At 42.8% G+C, this 26,119-nt stretch overlaps 1 protein-coding gene across 2 annotated transcripts in view; it reads right to left on the bottom strand.

The window, feature by feature from the left end:
- Positions 1 to 248: 248 nt before the first annotated feature.
- thrab (thyroid hormone receptor alpha b) overlaps positions 249 to 26,119 on the bottom strand; it is a 140,128-nt gene continuing 114,257 nt past the window's right edge. For both annotated transcript variants that reach the window (XM_084567361.1, XM_084567362.1), the window contains 6 exons: positions 21,089 to 21,189; positions 19,801 to 19,948; positions 19,490 to 19,695; positions 13,127 to 13,273; positions 8,306 to 8,564; positions 249 to 7,940 (listed from right to left, as the gene is read on the bottom strand). In XM_084567361.1, the coding sequence (XP_084423487.1) occupies positions 7,690 to 7,940; positions 8,306 to 8,564; positions 13,127 to 13,273; positions 19,490 to 19,695; positions 19,801 to 19,948; positions 21,089 to 21,189 (1,112 nt within the window). In that variant the 3' untranslated portion in view covers positions 249 to 7,689. The remainder of the gene's footprint in view (positions 7,941 to 8,305; positions 8,565 to 13,126; positions 13,274 to 19,489; positions 19,696 to 19,800; positions 19,949 to 21,088; positions 21,190 to 26,119) is intronic.

Here is a 26,119-nt window from a genome sequence, read left to right on the forward strand (position 1 = left end):
CTAATTACTAATTTCAATAATTAAAAGAATTTAAAGACATGAACAAAAAGAAATGTTAAAATATTTTTGATTTTTCATCATTCAGACATAATTAAAAGGTTTTACTTAGTATCACAAAATCTTTATGAGTTACCTTTATTTTCTGTCATTACAAATTAATGACAAAAAATTTCATTTACAATCATAACTGTAAATCCAAAATTAGATTTTTAAAACAAAAGGGTAATTTACTCTTCTATTTTCATCGTTTTGACATGAAATGTTGATAATTTCTTTTTATTTTTGTCATTTTGGACATTTAAGCTGCTTTTGAGTTTTCCTGGCAGTAATGGGCTTCCGTAGAAAAAGCCTGAACAACGCACAAACCCTCCCAACCAAACAATACCAACAGACAACGCTCTCCCACCTCCACACATGAAGAAATCTGTTTTCGTTTAGGGTTAAGAAAGCAAAGAGGGCTGATTATTCAGGTAGACTCATGCTCCAATTCTTGGGAACCTGAATGTCTACACCTGTTCATCCTGACTCGTGTCCAGGAACAAACGCAGAATTGGAAAAAAATGTGCATTGGTGAAGACAAAAAAAAGATGAGCTAACAATGAGTTTTCATCTAAGGTTCATCATCATTTATTAGAAAATGTTTTTTTTTTTTTTTTTACCTGAGAGAATCCTTCAATAGCTTCCTTTACCCAGTCACAAAAAGTGGTCTGTGGTTGTGTGTGTGCATGTGTGTGCATGTTTGTGTGTGTGTGGACCGGGTCCCGCTGATGCTCTCATTGAAAGGTGCACTATTTCCCCACGAATATATAAAAGAGATCTGATTGGACGAGAATTACGCCACAAGATTCACTCACACGCAGTTATTGCACTTGAAAAATAACTAAACTTGTGCAAAACGCACTTGGCTTGGGTGCAATTTATGTCATTTTACACTGCCACAATATTTATAATCAAAGAATTGTTCACTTACAGTGAGTTTGGGCCATTCAAAGTGCTTTTAAGTTAAGTGCTCAAGTAAAATCAAAGGTCATCAGGTCCTAGATGACCATCTCAATGGGGCAATGTCTTTTTTTTTTTCTTTAATTTTGTGATTGCAATAAGGTCAAACCCTGCCCTCACATCTCAAAAGCAGAGGTAATAGGTCAAGTAAACTTTCCCATGCTACGTTACGCCCCACATACGGACGTCGACAATTTCAAATACTACTACATTAACTTGGTCGCAGGATACAAAGATTAAAGCTTCACACACGTCTTCCAGAAGTACTGAGTTTAGGGGCTTATCCGAATCTTGGAATTTGAGACTCTGTGGCCTTAATACACCAAACAATGAGAGCATCGCATTAAAGATACATGAGTAGTGCCCAAACCTCCAAACAACACACATATACGTACACATACACCACTTTCTGAGCAGTTTTACAAAAACAGCACATCTCATAGAATTCTTATCCTCCACAACCTCCCCAGTACCCCTCCAACTTCTCTGGGACCCAGACTGCCAGCCAACGAGCTGGGCTGAAGGCCAGCCAGCTCCAACAGTCCAGGCCCTCGCCCACACAAAGTAGCAAGGGTCTTTGGGTCATGCAAAGAACCTCTGGAATTCAAGCCAGGCCGAATTGGATTTCATGACCAAGACTGGCTCGTCGTTGTTACCGTGAGCTTGTCTTTTGCAGGGATTTGGAGGGTGATTGCATAGACATCCTGCTACTTGCATGTCTTAACAAACTCTACATTTGGCATAGAGGGGGACTAAAACACAACCATTAAACCAAAGACATTACAGACAATCTGCACCCTTGTCCAATGTGTCAACATGTGAGGAAAACCAAGGATCTATGGAGGAATGGGCTACGTAGCTCCGTAAAACCAGCCTCAAAATCATCACATGCGGTCTGGAAACAACTTCTTTTTGGAGTTGGTGTTGTCATCAATGGGGATTGACCAAAATTACTTTTAGCTTTAAGCAGCGTGACCTGAAATCCTGGAAATCAGTTCAAAGTGTTGTCATTTAAGGGTTCGCTTTTAATTTCATGCGTCCTGGGCAGATCTCAGGAAAGGTAAGAGTCAATTCATCGTGATTTCAACCAGATATTGGTTCAACTACATGGGGCACCATGTACAAATAAATGGGGCCTCAAGCAGCAAAGTCTCTCAGACTATTTCAATTCAAAAACTGATGATCCAAGATTTTTTTTGGCTGGTTTTATGGAGGCATCGGGGCAGTGGACAATGAGCCAATGCACTTTAGATTTTGCCAACTATAATGTGGGCGTGCAGCAGCCATGTTTGCTCTCCAAATAACAACCTTCTTATGTTCTATTCATATCTCCACCGCCCACCTACCGCCCCAGCTCAACAAAACAATCCCACTGCCCCCACTGACCTTCAGCTACCGTGGCTGCTGACAGCACCCACATCAATAGTTCGGAAGAACCAATTCCACAGGTGAACAGACACACAAAACTGTAGTCATCCGTGTGTAGCATGTCGTTGTGAACTCATGAGGGGAATGCATCTATCTCTTTTGCAAACAAGAGGAGGCACAGGGTTCATGATTAATGTCACGGGGCACTTCTGAATATGGATCTGCATGCACATGTGAGAGGGCGCACACATAGAAATGTAACAAGCATTACACATTACTTTTTCTTCTGCTTACAAGACAGTGGGATGTTGCGGTTAAATTCAGTTTTTCTTTTTTTACAATGACTCTTGAGTGTTTCTTTTGTATTTACATCCTTGGTTATGGGCGAAAGAAAACGAAAAGAAAATCAAAACATACAAAAGTACATAACATAGTATTGCACCTTGCAGACGGGCAATATATATTCTCAGTTTTGTTGGTTAGTTTGTAACGTCTATGTGACACCACTATCCTCTCTGCTGGTGTGTGGAAGTTAGGTCGTGGGTGCCGGGCTCAGGTCCAGCCCCCTCCTGTCAGCTACATTCAATACCATAAAACACTCAGCCATTACAAAAGTCAAAATCCCTCAGTCTCTGGGCCATTCACATTGTAAGTTAACTGTCTTCAGACTGTGCCTCGAAGTCGGAGAAGCGTTCGCGTTGGCAGACGACTTCTCGCAACATTCTTCTCGCGCTTACGTTGCGTTTATCGCCCGTCATCTGGGAACCAAATCAATAAGATACAGGGCACCAAAGGTTGAGGGAAGCGTCCTTTTGTAACTTATGCATACACACAAGCACATAGCATCTTAACATGTACATTATTATTATTTTTTTTTTTAAATCTATATATGCATCTCTGAACTTTCACATGTGCCTGCAAAATATGACTCCTCCCAAGTTCCTTTGAGTTTTGTGTTGTGTGAGGTATGATAAGATTGTGTTTCAGTTTTTTTTTCTCCATATTTTCAGTTTTATGTTGCATTATTTTTTTCTATTTGTGTTTTTTTTCTCCAAAGTTGTATTTTGTAAAAAAAGAAAAGGAAAAAAAAAAGAAACTATATATATACATATATGTATATATATGTATATATATAAATTCCTGTTTTGTTGGTTGTATATTCCTCCTGATAAAAGGGGACGGACAACTGGACAGACACACAGACGAACAGATCAGTTGGCTTATAAACACAAACTATAGATGTGAAAAAGAAGTGAAATATTTTCTATGTTACACTGCACGCATGGTCAAAAAGTGACTACAGCTGTTTTTTTTTTCTCTTTTACACAGAGCAGTTTAAGCGTCAAAAAACAAACAGAAATATAAGAAAACAATGATAAAATGAAAAAAACAAAACAAAAAAACTATCTCCAATAATTTTGTTCAGGAGTCTTTTTTAAAGTCATCTCTTTTCATTTTTGTTTTATGGATTTATAATCATTTCATATATCTTTTTTCTAAATCAGACTCAGAAGGTAAAGCAGCATTATAACCCCTACACACACAGACCCAGTCAGCTCACGAGAACAAAGGACATCGATTATTTTTTCTTTTTCAGTTCTTTTACAAAGATGTGTTGGAATTCCAAACCGGCATCTCTGGAATGTGGGATCTCTTCCTGATCCTCACCGTTTGAAAGTCGGAGGTTATCCTTGTGGAGGGAGCTGAGGAGGGTGGGGTGGGGACATTTGGGGTCGTCAGCTGGCATGGGAGCAAGGGGTTCATGTGGGGCTGTGCTGGGGGAGCCGAAGGGGAGACACCCCTACATCTCCATCTCCCGTTCCTCCATGTGTTTTTTAACATCGTCTCTACAACCGGCCACATCACCCGCTCTCACCCATGCCGGTGATGGCAGTGAGGGTCGAGGGCCCTCGGGCTTTTTCTTTTATTTCCTGTCCCGTGCTTTCTTCTCTGCATCCTCGCATTCTCGCACTCAAGTCTCTCGCTCCTGACGCTGCTGCTTTGCCGTTCACATTCAATCGGTGGCGCCGCCCTAAAGGGCAGTTATGGCCAGCCTTGTCTCACAAGGGAGAGGCCTAGATCCTGTTTGGTGTCGATGATTCTGGGCCAAACTTGGGGGTGAGTGGGTAGGACAGCTAGGGTGATTAGGGAAGAGGAGAGGAGATGATGATGGAGGAGGAGGAGGGCTCAGAATCTGAAAAGTGGGCTGATATTGCTATAGGAGGGATGATGGGACAATGAGTTCTACAGGGAGAAAGAATAAGTGCTACTCAGCCATCTCACCTCTTCTATGCAGAGATTTCTCTCCACCCTGTTTTGGGCTGGTTATGTGCTGTTGGTCTAATACTGACAACAGGACAGGTTTGGGACTGAGCCCACTGCATCTTCCAGCCTCTGTTACACAGAGCAGCTTAGGAAACTAATTTAGGGTGATTTTTTTGGTCAGGGAAACTAATAAGCAATCCAACAAGAGAGGGCAGATTAAACTGTACAAGCAAGGGGTGAAAAGGGAGGACCATTGCAGTAGTGCAAAAACTTCCATCAGCCTGGCTGAGTGGGGACTCTTATAATGGGGGTGGGGCCCAATTCAGTCTGAGCTAGGCTCCACAAAAGGGCAATGTCATGAGTTGGAGTAGTGGAGGGTAGAGAAGGTGATGGATCTCTGGAAGTGGAGATGTGCTCGAGGAAGGGATTCAGACCAGGCTACACCATTGTGCCCAAAGATGGCACTCCAGTTCCAACCTCCTCCCAGCGTTGCTCAGACTTACGAAGCAGCGAGGCGCGGCCAACCGTGTGTCGTCCCTCCGTTCAGGTACTTTCTGAGAGATACCCATCCTTTACAAGTGCCCAGTAAGAACTACTGCTTGGGACAGAATATAAAATGAATCTTCTTAGTCTCTGATTTCTTTCATTCTCTTCTCGTAAGAGTGGTAAACCCAGTTAGATTTGGCTTGGCCCCAGAATTGGAATGAACAGAGCGGGCTTTTCTAATCAAATCAACATTCTTGTATGGTCATTTTGGCGAGTACACTTACGATATCTGCCGTGGATACTGGGTGTGAGATACTACAGCTGCAGTGGCGAGCACCGGGGAAAGTGCACGAGACTAAAAGAGCTGCTGTGTTGTTCATTTCAGTTGAGAACATTCCATCTTTTTTACGTCAAATGCACTTCAAATGCATAAGAGAGAGCTTATTACAATGAAAACACGTATCAAGTGTACTGTGGAACGTCATCGTGATGCAGACGGAAACTGCCCTTTCTATGCATGCTAATTCAACGGGTGCAGCCACCATGGGTTTTCAGTTACTCTGTTATCGATCCTCTTGCTTGCTTGCTTGCTTTGGTGGGTGTCAGCCGGGCCGTACATCCACACTGTCCTTAGACGCTTCTGTGAGTCGGTTTCCGTTTTTCTTTTTTTACAGAAACAGGTAATCCAAATTCGAAAAGATGACACTTGGTCCCATATAACAAAAAAAAAAGAGCTAACCCACAAGTGATGGGTACCACTCCCTGGAGGAGTCGGTAAAACCTTCCAGGGGAAATGGTCGGCCCTCCTGTCTTCAGTGGTATTTCATTTGAACCAAGTGATAGCGCTGAGTGTGTGTATTCTGCGAGTGTTTTGTCTTTCCATGACCAGGTGTGCACCTATTTAGAAACTATGCACGTCTGTGTGTTAATCTACACATGCGCCAACTTGAATGGTGTATGTCTGTGTGTAGGCTGTGGGCAGCTGCCCTGTGTCCACAGAGGTGAGGTAGTGTCTGACACCACAGCGGCAGTATCGCTGCCCCAGCCTGGGGGTGTGTCCACTTTGAGGTAAATGGTAGCCTTCTTGGCATTTGCCTGCTCTCAGTGACGCCCATGGTAAAAAAAAAAGGCAAATGTGTATGGAAGCCTGGAGGGGCCACACTGAGCTGAGTCCGTGAGGAGAGGACTCTGTACAAACCCTGCAGGTTAGGGCTGTATATCGACACTGCCGTGCAGTGCATACAGTAAAATGAGGCATTCACGTTACTCTGAGGTGATGTGTGTTTTCATGTTTGTGTGTCTGTGTATGTGTGTGTGTCAGATATAGTGTGGGAGAGACACAGAGAGGAACAGGGTGTGTATGTTGTAAGATGAGCTTTGCTGTCTTGCTGATGGTTGCTGCTATTCAAAACCTCCTTGGAGGCCGGGTGTGGCAGATTTACCTCTGACCCCTGACTGTGAATCCACAGTCCTGATATTACATCGTATTTCATCTGACTATCTCCTCCTTCCTCTAACTGAATCCCTTCCTCCTCCCCCTCCCTCCTCTCTTCCTTTCCTTTCTTCGCTGCAATGATCCCTTGGAGAGAGAAGGCTTTAATTGTCTTTCATAAGATGGTAGGCTGCTGGCACAGGCAGCACAGGCAATGACAAGGCAAATCTGCTCATCTGTGTCTGTGTTTGTGTGTGTGTGTGCGCTGTATGTCACAGGAGCCGGTCCGATGACAAAACTGAAGGTAGATATGGAGCCATGGTTTACAAGTTTTTCCAAGGTAGACAACACAATTTCAAAAAACTGGAGTAGCCTTATATAAATATAGCACCGGTTTTCAGTGGGATCTATGAAGTAGTAGTAGTAGTAGTAGTAGAAGTAGAAGCTCCAAAAAAACAGATGTAACGGCTCAGATTGAGTTGAGTAACTGACAACTAGGTCTGGTGGCCCTGCTTTACCGCAGCCACTATGCACCAGAAGTAATGTTTAACACAGCTGCTGAAATTTGAATGTGCAGTGTCTGCGTGCGCCTGCTTGACAGTGAGAAATAATATTGTCCATATTTTCTGAACAACTGCCTTAGCACTAATTCAGAAATAATACTGAGAGGTGCTGACCAGCTTTGAAGCTGGAAACAGGGGCTTCAAAACGTGTAAATCTGTGACCGCTACAAAGAACCAAGGAGAGGTAACGAACCCCGGCAGCGAGCGCTGCTCTAAAGAACTGAGGTGGAACAGGCTGTGGTGGTGTAAGTGTGTCCGTGTTGTGTGTGTGTGTTTGTGTATGTGTCTTGGCAAATGGCTACAACTCTTAATAGATAAGACATTATGCTCAGACAGAAGGGCCCCCACATGGATTTTAAAACAGGGGTGTGTACAAGGAGGAGACAGAGGTGTTTGTTTCACTCTCCTATTGCTGGTGTGTTGCTTCTGTTATTGTTGCTTCCAGTTTTAAAACCACATACTTTAAATGTGATGCCGGAGAAACGCAGATTCCTGCAGAGAGGACTCTCTCTCCATCCTTCCCCTTGAAAAAAAAATCTCCCATCGTGCCCCAGCTTCCTCGACGCTTTGCGTGTTTCACACCTCCTGGTCCTCAAAGACCTCCAGGAAGAGCGGAGGGAAGAGTTCGTTGGGGCACTCCACCTTCATGTGAAGGAAGCGACTGGCGTGGCACGCCCCGATCATCCTCAGGTCCGTCACCTTCATTAGGAGCTTCGGCCAGAAGTGGGGAATGTTGTGCTTGCGGTAGTTGATGTAGTGCTCGAACGCCAGCAAGTAGGTCTCCTGGCACTTCTCGATCTTGTCCACGCAGGTCAGGCCTGAGCGGTCTGTGGGATGAAAAGAAGAAGAGTTGGTTTATAGGGAAGTAGATAGGGTTAAGGTAGATTTATGAGAGAAAAGGCAGGAAAAGATAACCAAAAACGGAGGGAGGAAAGAGAAAGGAACATTTGAAAAAAATAATTTTCTGTAACTGCTTATCCTCGAGAGGGTTGCGGAGAAGCCGGAGCCTATCCAAGCTGTCATTGTGTGATTGTACAGCAGTGGGTAATAAATATATCATGGAAGTGAGTCTCCAAGAGCAGACAATACTAAACACTCACCTTCAAATTACACCAAGCTAAAATTGAAACACTGTCAATGCTACAAACATAAGTTGAACAAACGAGTCAAAGGTTTTTAAATCAACACCTACCTGAGCTCATTAGAAGCACGGCCTGCAACAGGGCCACTTCCGTGTCGTCCAGGTTGAACTGCGCCAGGCTCTTGCCCAAATCGAAGATGGCGTCGGACACCACGCCCAGCCCACCGTTCTTCAGTTGCTCGCGCTTCACAGCCATCTCCCCGCTCAGCGTCAGCGTCTCGCTTTCCGGGTCGTAGCGCATGGCTGCTCGAAGCGACATGATCTCCATGCAGCAACCCTTCAGCAGGATGATCTGGTCTTCACAAGGCAGCTGGGAGACAAAATATATTTGTTTATTGTTAATGCATACTTAGGTTCCCAAAGCGGGAGCATTACTCTGCCAGGTGAACACAGCAATTGCACAGAGCTGTGCCCGGTTAGAGAGAGAGGTCTCAGCTTGTTTGCACTTGCTCCCTGGAGTGGTTGGTTTTCAGCGTGAACACGTTACCCATGGACTGATATACTATGAATAACTAAGCAGTTTAACTGATGTGTCTTGGAAGAGTGCACACTTTTGTGCAACGGACAAAGTTCAGTGCACCTTCTCATCATAAATACTGTACATAAACCATGTTTTCTAAGTGTAGCCTACATGCTTGATTATGTCCATATACAGAACTCTGGTACATGAGCTACAGAACTTTCACTGCTGATGCTCCAATTACAATTTAATAGTTTCCTGATTACTTACAATCCAATTTTTCCTTGCAAGTGTGTAGTGTGGAGGTCGGGTCAGAAATTTCTCTTGACTTTTTGTCTCAATTGCCCCGTGAACATGAAGCGAACAGAGGTTAAATGCAACACTGTAATAAAACTGAATGAATTAATCCCTGAATCGGAAAGAAATATAGGTGCGTCATATAGTGCTAAACAATTAGGATATTGAAAGTGACTGAAGATGTAAATGTTGTTGTTATTTGTTAGGGAGGAATTTATTGTTAGAGAATAATTTCACTTGCCTATAGATAGTTTGTGTAGTTAATGTTAGATTACTGCTGGGGTCAGTTATCTGCCCTATTTTCTCTTTGAGGAATATGCCAAGGCCATGGTCCCTCTTTGGCGTCTTCAATCTCACTCTCTGGCTGTCTACAGACACAGCTGTAGAGTTAGATGATAACGCCCTCCGTCACCGGAGGACATTTTGTATTTCCTAGCTGGTGTGAATCCTTATCTTCATGTTTATGTAATATAGCCAATTGGATGTTAACACATCTCCCCTTTGTTGCCTCGGCCCACCTTTCAAGTATAAGAATCTGAGCTTTACTGTTCGACCCTTAGAATTGAGGTGGACTCATGCACTTATGTTGTGATGACGAAGCTTCTGTTCTCCTCGATCGACCTACTCCTTGATCGAACCTAAATAAACTCCTTCAGCATAAGACATACAGGACTCTGGTACTTCTTCTTCATCGGCATCACCACAAATTCCTCCCTAACATTATTAAGTTCGGGATGGAGAATATAATGGAAGCAGGGCTTTATGAAAAGGTAGGAGAGAGAAGTCTTCTTATTGATTCAATAAGTTATTGCTTAAATTCAGAAACAAATTATGGTATATTGGGAGAAACATTTATACCCAGAAATATATATATATGTATATATATATACACTATATTACCAAAAGTATTCGCTCACCCATTCAAATGATCAGAATCAGGTGTTCTAATCACTTGGCCTGGCCCCAGGTGTATAAATTCAAGCACTTAGGCATGCAGACTGTGAAACAAGACATTTGTGAAAGAATGGGCCGCTCTCAGGAGCTCAGTGAATTCCAGCGTGGAACTGTCATAGGATGCCACTTGTGCAACAAATCCAGTCGTGAAATTTCCTCGCTCCTAAATATTCCACAGTCAACTGTCAGCTCTATTATAACAAAATGGAAGCGTTTGGGAAAAACAGCAACTCAGCCACGAAGTGGTAGGCCACGTAAAGTGACGGAGAGGGGTCAGCGGATGCTGAAGCGCATAGTGCAAAGAGGTCGCCGACTTTCTGCACAGTCAATTGCTACAGAGCTACAAACTTCATGTGACCTTCAGATTAGCCCAAGTACAGTACGCAGAGAGCTTCATGGAATGGGTTTCCATGGCCGAGCAGCTGCAGCCAAGCCACACATCACCAAGTGCAATGCAAGGCGTCGGATGCAATGGTGTAAAGCACGCCGCCACTGGCCTCTAGAGCAGTGGAGACGCGTTCTCTGGAGTGATGAATCACGCTTTTCCATCTGGCAATCTGATGGACGAGTCTGGGTTTGGAGGTTGCCAGGAGAACGGTACATTTCAGATTGCATTGTGCCAACTGTGAAATTTGGTGGAGGAGGAATTATGGTATGGGGTTGTTTTTCAGGAGCTGGGCTTGGCCCCTTAGTTCCAGTGAAAGGAACATTGAATGCTTCAAGATACCAAAACATTTTGGACAATTCCATGCTCCCAACCTTGTGGGAACAGTTTGGAGCGGGCCCCTTCCTCTTCCAACATGACTGTGCACCAGTGCACAAAGCAAGGTCCATAAAGACGTGGATGACAGAGTCTGGTGTGGATGAACTTGACTGGCCTGCACAGAGTCCTGACCTGAACCCGATAGAACACCTTTGGGATGAATTAGAGCGGAGACTGAGAGCCAGGCCTTCTCGACCAACATCAGTGTGTGACCTCACCAATGCGCTTTTGGAAGAATGGTCAAAAATTCCTATAAACACTCTCCTCAACCTTGTGGACAGTCTTCCCAGAAGAGTTGAAGCTGTAATAGCTGCAAAAGGTGGACCGACATCATATTGAATTCTATGAGTTAGGAATGGGATGGCACTTCAGTTCATAGAATGAGTAAAGGCAGGTGAGCGAATACTTTTGGTAATATAGTGTATATATGTACACAAGGTCCAATAGGTTATGAGGTATGATTAGTTTTTTTTTATTGGTCAAACAGTGTATTTACATTCTTTTGGACCAATTCATCGACTGTCATCTGCAAACAAGTTGACATTCACCGATGGCAGTGACCGATGAGTCAATTTTGCATTGGTTATTTGCCGTCTGACTCAGAAACCCTATTTATGCCTGCATTTATAAATTATGTAAAAAGTAATTATATATGGTACGGATTTAAAATTTACATAAAAATGCATTTATGTTTTGGAAGTACTGGAAAATTCTTCTCACTGAGTCGGTAACTAAAGGGGTTTTTGAAAGGTTACACTGAAGTAGGTGTCCTGAATTTGCATCAAACGGGGAATTAATAACAACAACAAAAACATACTACTACTACTACTATTGGCACAGCATACAGGCCAGTGTGTTATACTGACAAACTATAATGGGTTTCGGTCCAGAATTAGAGAATCCCTATGTTTTTTATACACCTTGTCATTTACAAGTTGAGTGTTTTGTGGCATATTGTTAAATAATTAGTTTTAAAAAGAAAAATGAATGAATATATGTACTGTTACTAGGTTTGGCTGTGTTGCTATACTCCCATTTCTTAACCATTTTAGCCAGAATCCAAGTTGTATTTGACCAGATTCAATCTTTTAAAACGAATTCAATAAAACAAATAAGAAGAAGAGTAATATTAACAGAAAGGAAGAGACAGATGTGGAAAACAGGAGGAGAAAGAGACAGACATTATTTTCTACTGATGAACTCAGATTATTACTACTACACCCTGATTTACATGGATATTAGGCTCCGCACTGGAACCTGCTCGATTAGATCTGCACACTCCGGCATGCTGGATGAATCTCACCTTGACATAAGCTTGTTTCTCACTTTATCGCTCTCGACTGCTGAGCTGATTAATTGGCATTCATTGGCTTGATTTCGTCTTGTAAAATTGTAACCAGGGGGCACAGTTAAAGTAAATGCTTATAATGCGGTTACTGCTGCATCAATTAGTGGGAAAGCAACAGATTAATTTTTAGTGGCAAAATAAATACTGGCTTTATTTCCGTGCATTCTTATCGCCAATTCGCTGCAGTAGCACAACCTGCTGTCATGTAAGCTAAACAGGGTCCCTGACGCCGCCTCTTCAGTCAGATTCTTTCAGAATATAATCTGTTCTATTGTGAATTAAAGACATTAAACATTACTGATTGTCTGCTTTGGCGCCTGGAATACTAAAATGCTGTATCCGTATCTCATCACACAATCATTCGAGCAGTAGAATCCAGTAGAATATTTGTGAAATAATACAAGAATCTGAATAAATTTTACTTTAAAATACGCCGATTCTGATTTTTATTACCTCTAGTTTTAAAGGTATCTGTGAGGCATGGATCACAGTCACAACGTTCCCTCTGCTGTAATTCACTCCACTGCAGACTCACACAGCGTTTTTCACTGCAGCTGTCCCTCTAGACAATAACTCTGCTACCCTGATAATTATCCAATCACACAAGGTCTCATTACAAGCAGCAGAGAGAAAAAACATGATTACGTGTTGCTAATTAAAGCCGGGCAAACAGGAGGAGAGGGCTTTGCTGATTGTTGTCAGTGGCAACAAAGGCTGCTTGTGTGTTTATTTTCCCCCGAAGCACACACACATTGTGACTTACGAAAGGAAATACGTAATTGATCAGAGGTTCACCTTTTTGTTAGACAGTTTTTTCTTGATCTAGAAAAATTTACCCCCAAAAGGTTGTGATCACTAATCTCTTAAGGTCTTCTTCAAATACGTAAGCTGCTAATTCTACTGCACAACTCTTAAGACTTATCCTTAGCTAACACACACACACACACACTCAGCCTGTCAGAAGCCTGGAGTTGCCTGCAGTACGTTGTAGTTCCCTTTCCTCTCCCACATTCCCCCCTCCGCTCTTCTAGACAATTAAACACCACTCACCTCAGAGAACATGGGCAGTTTTTTGGCAAAGTCGACGACGCGGGTGATGGCAGGAGTGATGATCTTGGTGAATTCACTGAAGGCCTCCAGGTCCACCTTGTCTCCGTCTGACGTGGGGGCGACTGGAGACTGGCCAATTTTGTCTGGCTGCACGGGGGAAGAGGGGGGGAAATAAACGCGGGTGAATTATTAGAGGCACGGTTAAGAGAAAAATTAGAGACGTGCAGAGGAAAAGTTCAGGCTGAGCTGAAAGGGATGAAAGCCAGAGAAAGCAATTAACAATTGTGGACTCAAAAGAAACGCAGAAAAAGGGCCAGCCATCTAAAGGCTGACATATTTAATCATGTGCGCTTGCATTGTTGTTGAGAAATGTACACAGTTAAGTTTGAATCTCTGATCAGAATGATTTCAATGGGTGAAAGAAAATTGTCCGTGTGAAAATTGTCCTTGTCTTTGCTGGTGAAAATACCACTGCACCCACAGCACTGAGTACATTAGTTGGGGACTAATTTTAGCAGCGGTAGACTACTATGTACTCCAGATTGAGGAGCACTGGATAAGCACTATAATGCCCGAAGTTGTTTTTGAGAACTCAAAAATGATATATGAGATCTGTTTAGCAAGATTTACGTCACTGCGCTGGGAATGCATGCAGACGCTGCAGGAATTTTGAACAGTACTGAGAAACAGATGTTTTTTTTCACATAGTAATATACAGAATATTCCCAGCTGCGTGGTCCACATGGTGCACACGTAGTATAATTTAGCATATTTTAATAAAAAAGAGAAGAAAGTGCACAGAACCATGAAGAAGACATGACAGTAGATAACATTAGAGCAAGCTACATTTGAAAGTACAGGTTTGTTCTTTGATCGAAAGAGCACAAAAGAAGACGACAGAAATCTCTGAGGTTCCTGAAATCCAGAGGACACACCAACAACAACAGTCTTGAGGCTTTATTAAAAAGACAATTGATCAGATAAGGACTGCAGACAGCGTTTAGTGAAAGGAATGGGACATGTCAGCAGAAGGAAAGGGAATATTTAGAGAGGAAGACTGCAGAGGGGATCTGCAGACCGGTAACACGCATGTTGTGAGTTGTGAGCTGTGTAAATAAAGGTCATGACTATGAAAAATATTGCTTCATGCTCCACTGAATAAAACATATGCCAAGGCCATAGTTATCTGCTAGGCTAGGCTTCGGCTATAAACAGATGAGATAAAAGCATAGAAATAGTGGCCTCACACGAGGAGCCATTAATCAGAATATAGAGAGAAGGAAATACAGAGTGAAGGATTGCTTAAATTGGTCCAAACTTAGCAAATCCTCTGCGGTGCAGCTGGGAGATGAGCAATTATGGAAAATTTAAATAACTGCAATAATAACGTTGATGGACTGCAACTCTTATCATGTAAGAGCCAAAACAAAGCTTTGCTAGAGAGGGATTGGTGGTGTTTTTCATTTTAGTGGAACAAATAGCAAAGAGACCGAGGTTCATAACCGAAAGATTCCTACTCACTACCGTGGAGAAGAAAAAAACAAGTCAAGACTGGTTTCTAGTATAGTTTCTGGGTATTTATTTGGGGGGATTTTCTGGGGATTTCTTCCTTGAGCAAAATACCGAATTGAAAATGGCCTCCTCCGATGCCTTTGAATAATCCACAGATTCCATTGTCTACACATATTTTCATGGGTATTACTTATTCAGAAGAGTGTAGTCTCAAAGAAAACTTTCACAGTGAAATCTGTGGATTACCAGATTAATGTTAGCAATGCTTCTTGGAATAGGTGTGGCCGAAGATGTTTTTGCCACAGTTTTCAAACCAAACAAATTTCCATTTAGCTCCAGTATACTGTGATAGAATCAGAAATCTCCACACCTAGACAACTATCTATATGCAAAAGTATAAGCCTATAAAGGCTTAGTACGCTACACTAGCCCACACAGTGCCAGTTGAGCTAATCACTGCCTGGTAAATCTGTATTTCACTGTATACCAAAGTTTATATATCCGGTGTCAGTGGTGACATTCAAGAGCTGGCTCATTGCTAGAGATGTAACAACAACATTGACACTGACTGTTTACCAGAACCAGAAGAAGGGAAACAACTCTAACAGTGAAACCGGAGAAGCCTACAGCAAATAGGACCAGAAAGTTACCAATGTAACCACGGTTCTATGAATTCAACATGTCAGGCGGTCAGGAAGAAGAAACACTCAAGAAACACTTCTGATCTCCATTTCTACTCCAGGGAAAGAACATTTTGCATTCAGAGGCTAAAAAAGAAACTAATCAACAGAAGACAAACACAGATTTATTTGTGTGCCTTATTCTATTTGCTGAAAGAGAAGGGACTGAGCAGCTCTAGGCTGTAGACATAAGTCTATGTCATAAGTTGTTTTTTGTGGAAATTCCTAAAATATCCTTCAGTTTAAGGGTTTAACGGTCCTTCAACTGTGTAGAAGTTTCTCAACAGAGTTAAGTTAATTAGTCAATACTACAAGTGTTGCTTGTAGCTTGAGGTCATTGATTGTGTTTTACAAATACTCTCCACAACTTGGGCCAACGGGGGCTTCTTGAGTGCTTTCTTTAGGACAAATATGATTTTTTTGCAACTGTTATTGCTTGTTTATTAACTCAATGGCCTTCTGGGTGACAGTGAGGGAAAACACTCGGCTATACCCACAAAACTACCAAGGGATTGTGTGTTTGATACTAGCTAGCCTGGGAGCCTGAAGAAGCCTTAAAGTGTCATAAGCTTTCCTTAAACAAAACTCTTTTCTACCACTTACAGATAAGTAAACCGCTTGTAATGTGTCCCAAAAGAAACTCAGGATATTTGAGCTTGAAGATGAATCATTGTTATTTAGGGAATTGGCAATTGCTACACCAAGAGGGGAAAGGGGAAAAAACTTTTGACTGCAGTCTCATCTTTTATGTGCAGAGCTCCAACTGTTAATCGTTTATCAAATGCATTAGGTCTGGAAAGTTTGTTCCTGCAGAGCTGGAGAGGAGAAATTAATTCCGTATATGGTCGGGATGATCTAAGTGGATGATTTCACCTCAGAGAAATTATGTGTGTAATTTAATTCATGTCTTTTTTCATTACTTTAAATATAATTATCATTGTAAAACTCTGAAAAACCTTCCGGTCGGTTGTTGATCTACGGCAATAACTCACAGACTACTTTGTAATGTGCTGTGATTTCAGGTTCGCAAGCTTCAGTGGAAAAACTCCCCTTTCATACCTAATATTACGCAGACATCTGTGTTTCAGGTTGTTTTTTAAATGCATTGATATAAATCATTTGGCATTAAAAGGTTCAGATAAACGGTACTGCACTCTGGGATGCGCTACAAGATGATAAGATCACCTCGTGAGTGCATATCTATAGTTACTCTACACAGAATTCTGAACGTCTTCATTAAACCAGAACCATATGTCCAGTACGTCCAGTCCTTTCTGTTTCTGATCTCCTGCCCTGAAGTTTTAGCGTAGCCGAGTCTCTGATTAGCCAGGGAGAGCATGTTTAAAGGAAGTCATTTGAGCTAATGTTGCTGAGACCAGGAACTTATAGTTCAGAAGTTCAAGACCTTTTGAAAGGAAAGGAGATTTATATGAGGCTCTCAGGAGGATCTGCACTTCACTTGGCCTTGAACAGTGAATAAAACCTTGGAGCGAATAGTGTGGACTGACCTTTACTAGCAGGGTAGCAGTAACTCAAGGCTAGTTACTTTAGCATCATACGTGTTAGCTAATTAGAGCAATGTTGCATCCATGCTTAATAATTTGAACAATGTATGGTTGTTCTAGCTCAAAGAAATATCTGACAATAAGTCCCATGGAATAAACTGAATCTTGTTAGTGATTGCTTTTATACCGATTACATCCAGAATGCCATCCGCTATTCGTTTGTAGTTTGGATTGTTGTGTAAAAGACGAGCTAATAGCCAAGATTTGTAATTCAAATGGCTATTCATTTATCAAGGCAGCTACGACCTCTACAAAGACTTAACTGATGCCATAAAAAGCATTTTCCAGTAGCTGACAGCCGAGCGTGAGAGAGAGAGAGAACACTGAGAGGCTACAAGTCAGACAGAGAGTGTGTTTAGTTGCAGATCTGGATCAAGGCGTAGTCATAAATGGACTTGACAAATCCAAAGAATTCAAGACTCGCAGCAAGAACAAGGGTTTCCTATTTTCTTGTCATGCTCCTCTTCATCCCCGCTGACCTTGCAGCGGCAGTTCAAGAGTCTCTTAATTGCCCTCACCTGAGGAGGCTGGATAAAAGTGGATGAAAGTCAAGCCTGGAGAGGCCTGAAGAAGCCATCGCTTTTTAGCTGACCAAGCGCACCCTGATCCTATTTTGTTGTTTTTCCTTTATTTATAGATAAAAAAAAATGTTTTATTGTTGTAAACTCTGGTGTCTGGTCTCCACATTATACTGTGGCCCACAAGCTGGTTCATAATGGCACTGAATGCTATGGGCGATGTAAAAAAAAAAAAGGCTTTGGATCAAACTGTATGTCTCCGCTGGGTGTTCATGGTGTCCTATGAGTTACCTGTTTAATTTCATGTATAAACTCAAGGCTTCTGCTTTCTGCATTCATTAGCCCGAACTATCAGGAGTTCAGTCAGTGAATCATTAAGCAAAGTCATCATTCAGTGAGTGGACAACACTTGTATGCTGAAGTAGAGTGCATAACAAGTGGTGTCACTGCTGCTGTTTTAAAGCAACAGTCCCAACAGGGCTGCAGAGACACATCCTGGTCGACTTTGCATGTCAGTTTGGATATTCAGTGAACCAAGCTCAGGGCGATACAGTACTCAACAGTAGCCTGGTTACTGGGCTAACAGGTCTTTAAATTTAGTTTGTTGTAAGCTCTGTCTTGACAGAAATATGTATTTTTAACCCTAATTATGAGCTTCCACCTACACACTGTGACCTTTAGCCGAAAGAAAAAGTCTTAATTTATGCAGCCAGATTAATTTCCTGCCAGAATATCAGTCCGGTGACATGCCTTTTGGATTTCATAATGGGCCGTGTTTCACAGGATACAGAGAAAACATTACCTTTGCATGCAATTGAATAGTCCTCCAACCAGTCAGAGCTATGTTGTTGTGAACAAATTCAACTCCACGGCGCTCAGATGACGCGTATTACTACGTTGGGCAAATTATTTGATTGTTCTGGCAGATCTTAGCTGGGGCAGAGAGACTCCAGACCAACTTTCCAGGGAGCGGGGGGGATGTTCGGGCTGGAGTGCCTACTAGACAAAATGATTCTGCACACAGACTACAAATTTCTCTTTTAAGAGAGCTCTTAAATGTTTTCTTTGCCGTCACACCCGACCGCTTCCCTCCGCAACTTATAGTTGTCCTCAGATGAACACCTAGCTATCACAACTCCCTGGCACACGGTTTTTAAAATTAAAACTCTATATTTGGCCCTGATCTCAGTGACAACTGCATCTCATGTAAACGTGGGCCAAAGCATGAGGTCAGTGTCTGTGAAGAGGGGAAGCCTGACACAAGGCAGGGACTCCCTGACGGGGCAGTCCAGGATGAATTGAGTGCAAGCACAGCAGGAGAGCAGCGTGAGAGAGAGAGAGAGAGAGACACTCCAGCCTGCCAACTTACAGATGAGTGCTCATGACTGAGGATTTGCCTTGGCTGAGATAAGGAGGCAGCTTACAGAAAGCAGATGGGCAAAATAGAAGGCGAAGCACGGGCAGACTCAGAGGGACAGTGAGGGAGGAAACAAAGAAACGAAGATTAAAGTGAAAATCGTGAGTCAAGGTGTAAATGAAAACTTTGAAGGGAATTAGGCCTGGTTAAGAGCCCAGGGGGATTAGGATGAATAAACCTCCTAAATGCTGGAGAGAACAGAAGAATAAAGACACAGGAGGAGAAAAATGGAAAAAGACAGAAGGGAATAGAGAGTGATAACGTCAAGAGAGCGGAGAGAAGCAGCTCAGCCAGATAAAACGAAACTCTGATTTACGGGTTTGTTTGGAAAAAACCAAGGCAGCGCCGGAGAATAAGTAGTGTGAAATTATTTGTGGCGTTGAGTGTTTTTGTGCTCTAAAAGGTTTAATGTCAAATCATATTGTTGCCATTTTAAACGGGGACACGCCACAGAAAACGAAATGTGACTTAGATGAATTCCATCCTTAGATCTTGGGATATTATTTTTGTAGTTTGCCATTAAATTACACTCAAATTAAAGCTATAAAAGACTAAAATCATGAGTTATGGCAGGGATTGTTGCCAGTTCTGTCTATAATGTCAGTTAAAGAAAATCAAATCCAATACAATCATCATAAAAATATTTTTCTTTTTCTTCTTCCTCTTCTTACCAGGAATTTGCGCTTCTGCTTCCACTGCGCGCCCTGAGCGTTGGTGTGCCGATGGGCCTCGGTCACCAGGCGGATTAGCTCCCACTCGGCCCCCGTGGGCTCTGGACGGCTCTGGAGGGTTTTCACCATTTCCTCCTTCTTGCGTCGCTCCCTGTTCTCCTCAATCAGGCGCCGCTTCGCCACCCGCTTTGAGTCATCCAGCACCACTGGATGAAGGGAGTAGGGTTCAGTAAGTCCACGCGTCGTTCATCGTCCCTCCCTGCATTGACACTTATTTGTGTGTGCATAAAAAGTAAAATAAAAACACTCACGGTCCATGGCCATGCCCACGGCAATGCACTTCTTGAAGCGGCAGAGCTGGCACTGGTTGCGGGTGATCTTGTCGATGATGCAGCAGCCATCATACTTACAGGAGTAGGAGGGGTGGAGGTTCTTCTGAATGGTCCTGCGGAAGAAACCCTGCAGGGAGGTAGAGAGCAAGGGAGAGGCGGATGAATGGATGTTACAGTCAGTCCTAGTATTGTGCAGGTCTCCCTTGTGCCTCCAAAAGAGTTGTGACTCATCAGAGAATGGAAATGGGCCTTCTGAGGGTGTCCTGTGGTGTCTGGCAGGAGGATGTTGTTAGTGGGGGCCTTTGAGGGGAGGGGCCTCTGTGGATCATCCCACAGATACTTGATCAGTTTGGGATCTAGGGAATCTGGAGGCCAGGTCAACACCTTGTGCTTTTTTTTTCAGTTGTTCCTAAACTGATTTTGTGTGTGTGCCTGTGTCAGGCTGCATCCTGCTGGGTCTGTCATTAAAGGAGTGTCATTGGTATGGGGTGGGGGTGCCTGGTCTGGTCTAGGTTGGTGGTACATGTCTAAGTAACATTCACAGCAATGCCAGGTTCAAATGTTTCCCAGCATAATACTGAATTGTCACAAGATGGTCAATGTTATTTACTTCACCTGTCAGTTGTTTTTTTGGCTGATATGTGTGTGTGATGAATATTAATTCAGAAACTTTTGGCTCCTCACTTGCAATCAAACCAGGCAATTTGTGTAATTGTTTGTAATGTTACTGCTGGAAGGCAACAGTGTCCGCATGAGAAATCATGAATTTACGTCCATAAAGTAAGATTTAATATTGACTGTATAATTAAATTAACAGCATTATTTTGCAAAGTGAAGGAACCTACGCGTTTGACGTTGCATGAATTATTTAGAATAAATCTGTAGCGCCTAAATAAAAAATGCAAATGTTTTCGAGAGCGGCTCCATTACTTGACACATCAAATACGAACACAAACCCACAGAGCTCAATCACAATCCCTTCCCTGGCATCTCAGATAGATCACGATGAACAGAAGCAGACCGATCACGCAGCGCACTGACAGCAAGACAGACAAATGACACGAGCCCGAGCTGATGTGACAGCAGCGTGTCTATTACCTTGGTACGTGTTAGTGAGTATATAGAGCAATGAAAGTGGCTCTTTCTGAGTAGGTGCATGCATGGCTCCATGTGACCGTGTGCTGACCTCACATCAACTATTCTGACAGATACTATGGGACATACTATGTGTATGTGTGTGTCTCTCTGTCTGTGTTTATGTGCGTACCTTGCAGCCCTCGCAGGTAATGCAGCGGTAGTGGTAACCCGTGGCCTTGTCGCCACACACCACACATGGCTCATCCTTTTCGAGGTAGCTGGGGATGTACCCTGGAGGAAAGAAGAGGAGAAAGACAAAGTGAGACAGAATAAGGTTATGCTTGCAAGCATTTCAATCTGTAAAGTAAGAAAATAAAACAATTAACATTATATTGAGTTAGAAAGAAGCACTGCATCAAGGAAGTGGTCTTCCTGGCTGCAAAGTACTCTGACGCCCTATTTGTACCACCAGGCTTAATGTGGTAAGAGGTTCTTCACAGATTTCTTTCTGACTAATCTCAAACTTGTGCGCACCACAAGATTTAAAACAAGATATTTAGATTAATGTGCCAGATTAGGGAGCTTGATATGCACCGCTTCATGAGATTTCACAGGTTATGTCAACAAAACCAAGTGCTTAGTGGTGGTTAGCACTGATGTCTCACAGCAAGAAGGTTCTGGGTTTGAATCCATCGGCCTACTGGGGTCTTTCTGTGTGGAGTTTGCATGTGGTGATTCTAAACTGGCCGTAGTGTGAATGGTTGTCTGCCTCTCTGTGTGAGCCCTGCAATGGACAGGCGACCTGTCCAGGGTGTACCCCGCCTCTCGCCCAATGACAACTGGGATAGGCTTAAGTGCAGAAGACAAACTACTGTGGATGAGAAACTGCCTTGGGAGCCCCAGTCAACAAACTACAACACCGTCAAGCAATGGTGTTCTTGTGGACCTGTTTCTCTCGTTGGTTATTGTGAAAATACAAATGTAATCATCCAGATTTTAAGTCGTACAAATCAAATTATGTCTGATATTAGTCAGAGACATCCCTCATGAGTCTACAAGTGGTTCTGGAGGTTTAAGAGCAGATCTGTTAACCCCATACATTACCAGATAATCTTTGCTGAATCTTTGTTATCGAGCGAGGTCCTCCGATTGTCGGAAGGAATAAAGAAAGAAGAAAGCACAAAACTCTTAAAAAGTCTTAGCCTATTTTTTTTTTTTATTTTCCTTTACAGGCACAAACGATGGAGAAGCTGCACTGCGGAATTTTCCAACAGATTCATTCAGATCTTAAAGAACTGGAGAAACTTTATTGTCCATAACAAGCTGCTGACAGCTGCACACCAGGAGCGACTTCCACCTTTACTAATTACTTATTTTTAATTACGAAAATGTCCCTTTTTTAATTACGTTGGAATTAATTGACAGGTCTTTTAATGGGCCAGCTAACACAGCTTTTGGGCATGTTCAGCCATTACTCGATAAAGACAGAGGCAGGAAAGACACAGTAGGATAATGACTTGCAGCAAAGGCAGTCCAAGCAGCTGGGAATCAAACCTGGGACTCTCTCTTGCTGGTGTTGTAGGCCGAGGTTTATCATAGGTGGACATTTGTAAAATTTTTGCTTCGAATGATGGCTTGTTGAGGAAAATACATTATGTATTTCATTTAGTTTTAATGTACAGTATATTGTAACCAATGTGGTCACACCGTTACAGACAGGGTCTTTGATGTTACTCTAGGTATTGTATGGTACTGTATTTTAAGGCTGAAAGCTTACATAAATTACCAGCTGATCTAAATTTACATCATATGGATTGTTTTCTCTATAATCATCTCCGCCTCTCTGCAGCATTTCATTTGCTTTACAGTCAGGAACAGAACAGTTCGTTCTTTTTCCATACTGCCTGAAAGAACAGCGAGGGAGTGAGTGCAGAGACACAGGAAATAGCAGCTTTTCAGGCATTTTGTGTGATATACAGCTAAGAAGCTGGGGAGGAAGGGAGATGGTACACTGCGAGTAGCACATCTATTCAGTGCGGGTGTTTGAGACTGAACACACACGAATAAAACAACTGGAAAATGTTTGCTCTCGCACTGCACCAACAGTTTCAACCCTTTCTCGTCCGTTACACAGTTTTCTGTTGGTTTTGCAGAATGACAACAACCCCAGACATACAGGAAGAAGAAAAAGAGATGCAAAAGATAGCATGGACCCCACAGAGTCTCAGATAACATTAAGAAACAGAGGAAACTGAGACAGCCAAATTGATTTATGATTCTACATACACTGATCAGGCATAACATTATGACCACTGACAGGAGAGGTAAATAACACTGACCATCTTGTGACAATACAATGTTCTGCTGGGAAAAGTTTGGACCTGGCATTCATGTGGATGTTACTTGGACATGTAGCACCCACCTAGACCAGACCAGACACCCTCCACCCCATAGCAATGACACTCCTTGATGGCAACAGCCATCCCCAGCAGGATGCAGTCTGCCTGACACAGGCACACACACAAAAACGCATACAAAGGCCCCTCCCCTCAACCCATAGGACCCAAAGGCCCCCCACTAACAACACTATGTTGCCAGACACCGAAGGACACCCTCAGAAGGCCCATGTCTATTCTCTGATGAGTCCCAACTGTTTTGGAGGCATAAAGGAGACCTACACAATATTAGCAAGGTGGTCATAATGTTATGCCTGATTGGTGTATACAGTACGCAGAGCCCATGACACTGTGAGCATGTATACTTGTGAACTGGTATTTCTGCAATTACACTGCAAAAACTTTGTTTACTGGAAACCATGATGACTAAAGGTACGGACACACCGACCTAATGTCAAATGCATAAAAGTTTCCTGGGTCTGGACCAAAAAGGTTGCACTTGATCACAACGCAGAGACCACAGCCAAAGACCAGCTGTTGCACACGTTAGGAGTCTGCGTGAAAGGAAACAGGCCTTCACACCAGTAGGTGGCAGTACTCTGTATTCCTCATTAAAATGGTTCAAACAATAACCAAAACTACGACCACAGACTCTCACAATGGTCAACGGCCGACCGTCAGCTTGATGCATTCCATGGAGTGGAAGCTGAACTGAGAGACTGAAACCAAGCAAACCCATCAAGACGCCAAAGACATACGTAAGTCAAGCTGCAGCTACGAAATTCTACATAGAAGAATAAACCAGGCTTCAATTCACAGAACTACCTGACAAGCACCTTAAAACCCTCTTTATATTAATACGAATGTCAACAGATATAAATTATTGGTGGCATTATTTGTGAAAGCATGATTCCTTTACTTTCAGCGAATAAAACATCTGTACAGCACCACATGCTTGTAAGTCTGTGTACCAATGCGTGGCGAGTGCTGTGACAGGCGGTGTCAGTTGAGCTCTGCCTTTTGGCTTTGTTGCAGATTTTAGAAGAGGAGGGGCGAGGGCAAGAAGACAACATTGGGGGGGAGGAAAGACAAGAACAAGTGCCAAAGGGACACGAGTGACATTTTGCCCAAATTGATTTTCTAATAGCGTTGAGAAGCCCTTCCCTTTTTTTCTTTTCTTCTGTTGATAAAAATTCTCAGGGATTTGTAAGAACTTCAAGAGAGATAAAAAAAATAAATAAATAGTGGAATATAGAGGGAAAATGTACGAGTCTATTTGCTGATAAAAGCAGCACAAGAGAGAAAAAACTGAAAAATAATGTGGGAGAATGAAGAGCAGAAGAGATTTTTAAAAAAAAGGGGTGCCAAAGAAAATATGACCGAGAATGTGTTTACGTGGAAACTAGTATTATCAGAGAAATAGCCCAAAGTGAATAAAAAAGCCTCACGTAAGCAGACTGGCCTGGACAGAGGGAACATTCAATCCGATCAACCCGATCTGATAATTTCTCTCTTCTATCTATTTATTAATGTGCATATTTGCCGCGACGGGTTGCGAAAAGGGAGACAACCAGTAGTTTAAAAACAAGTGCCTAAAAGGATGAACAAAGACTTTCCACAATCCATGTGGACAGCAACATTGAGAATGTGGCTCCAACTTGGCTCTAAGCTGTCAATTACTATTTGTCTGAAACAGTTAAGTTAAAATCAGACATATTAAAGTCTGACTGAGGAAATATTGTCAGCAGAGTATCATCATTAGAAAACTGTCTGCTCCACTGTGTTGGCAAGGCGAGCAGCCGCAGATGTATCCCAGGACCGTTCTGCTGGGGCTCTGCTGGAAGACAAGCCCAAAATCAATACTGCTGCTGCAGCTCTGTGGTCACCAAACCTTCCCATAACAGGGCTCAGCAGTCACTCCAAAAACCCAGGAAAGGGAAGGAGATTTTTCTAGCGCGGTCGGGTCAAGATAAATATTTTGTCTTCACAAGTTTCCCCAACATAACATCTGTCCTTTCGCTTCATTAAAGCGTGAGGATTGGGCTGAGCGAACCAGGCTGAGCGAACCAGGCCCCTGAAGAGGTCTCGGGATTGTTTCTCCGAGGTCCTTACATGACAACAGCTCGGCGAGATGACATTTGAGACTGTAAACATGGAGGACGTTAGGGGAAATACTGACTGTACGCATACGCTGGAACAGCAGCGATTATACAAAATCAAGTACGCCCACTGCTGTTGCGCACACTGTCTCTGCTGCTGAATCCCAGTCTTGCCTAGGAATTATTTAGTCACAACTGATTTCGTATCTCAAAAAAGTTTTGTTTGTATCACCCCGACAAAATGACGTCCCCATTTAGCTATGGTCTGATCTCAACAGTTGAATAGTTAAAGGGGAACTACTGTTTTTTACAACCTGGACCTTATTTCTGGCATAAAATATGATCATTTACTCACCCATATAACTTTTGTGTCATTTGTAGTCGTTCAGGAGATATTTAGATCTGCGCATATCCATATTGTGGGAGTGACTGGGGCACCGAAACGCAGCCTCTAAATAACGCATTATCTGCAGCGAAACTCGTTCATTTCACCAATATTTTGTTATTTTGTTGGATGATGTCATCTCTGAGCGCTGCTCGCACCCACAGCGGTCGGATTGTTCACCTGTAATTGTGCTGCTGCTATGGTTCGTCCACAACCTCGGAATCGGAAAAATATTCAGCCACGTTGCAAAAAATTAACAGACCACGGATGATGATAACAGCTAACTCCGGACTCAACGGGGAATAGCACTAGCGTACGATAACAAAATATTGGTGAAATGA

This window comes from Chelon labrosus, assembly GCF_963514085.1.
Source record: "Chelon labrosus genome assembly, chromosome: 19".
NCBI lineage: Eukaryota > Metazoa > Chordata > Actinopteri > Mugiliformes > Mugilidae > Chelon > Chelon labrosus.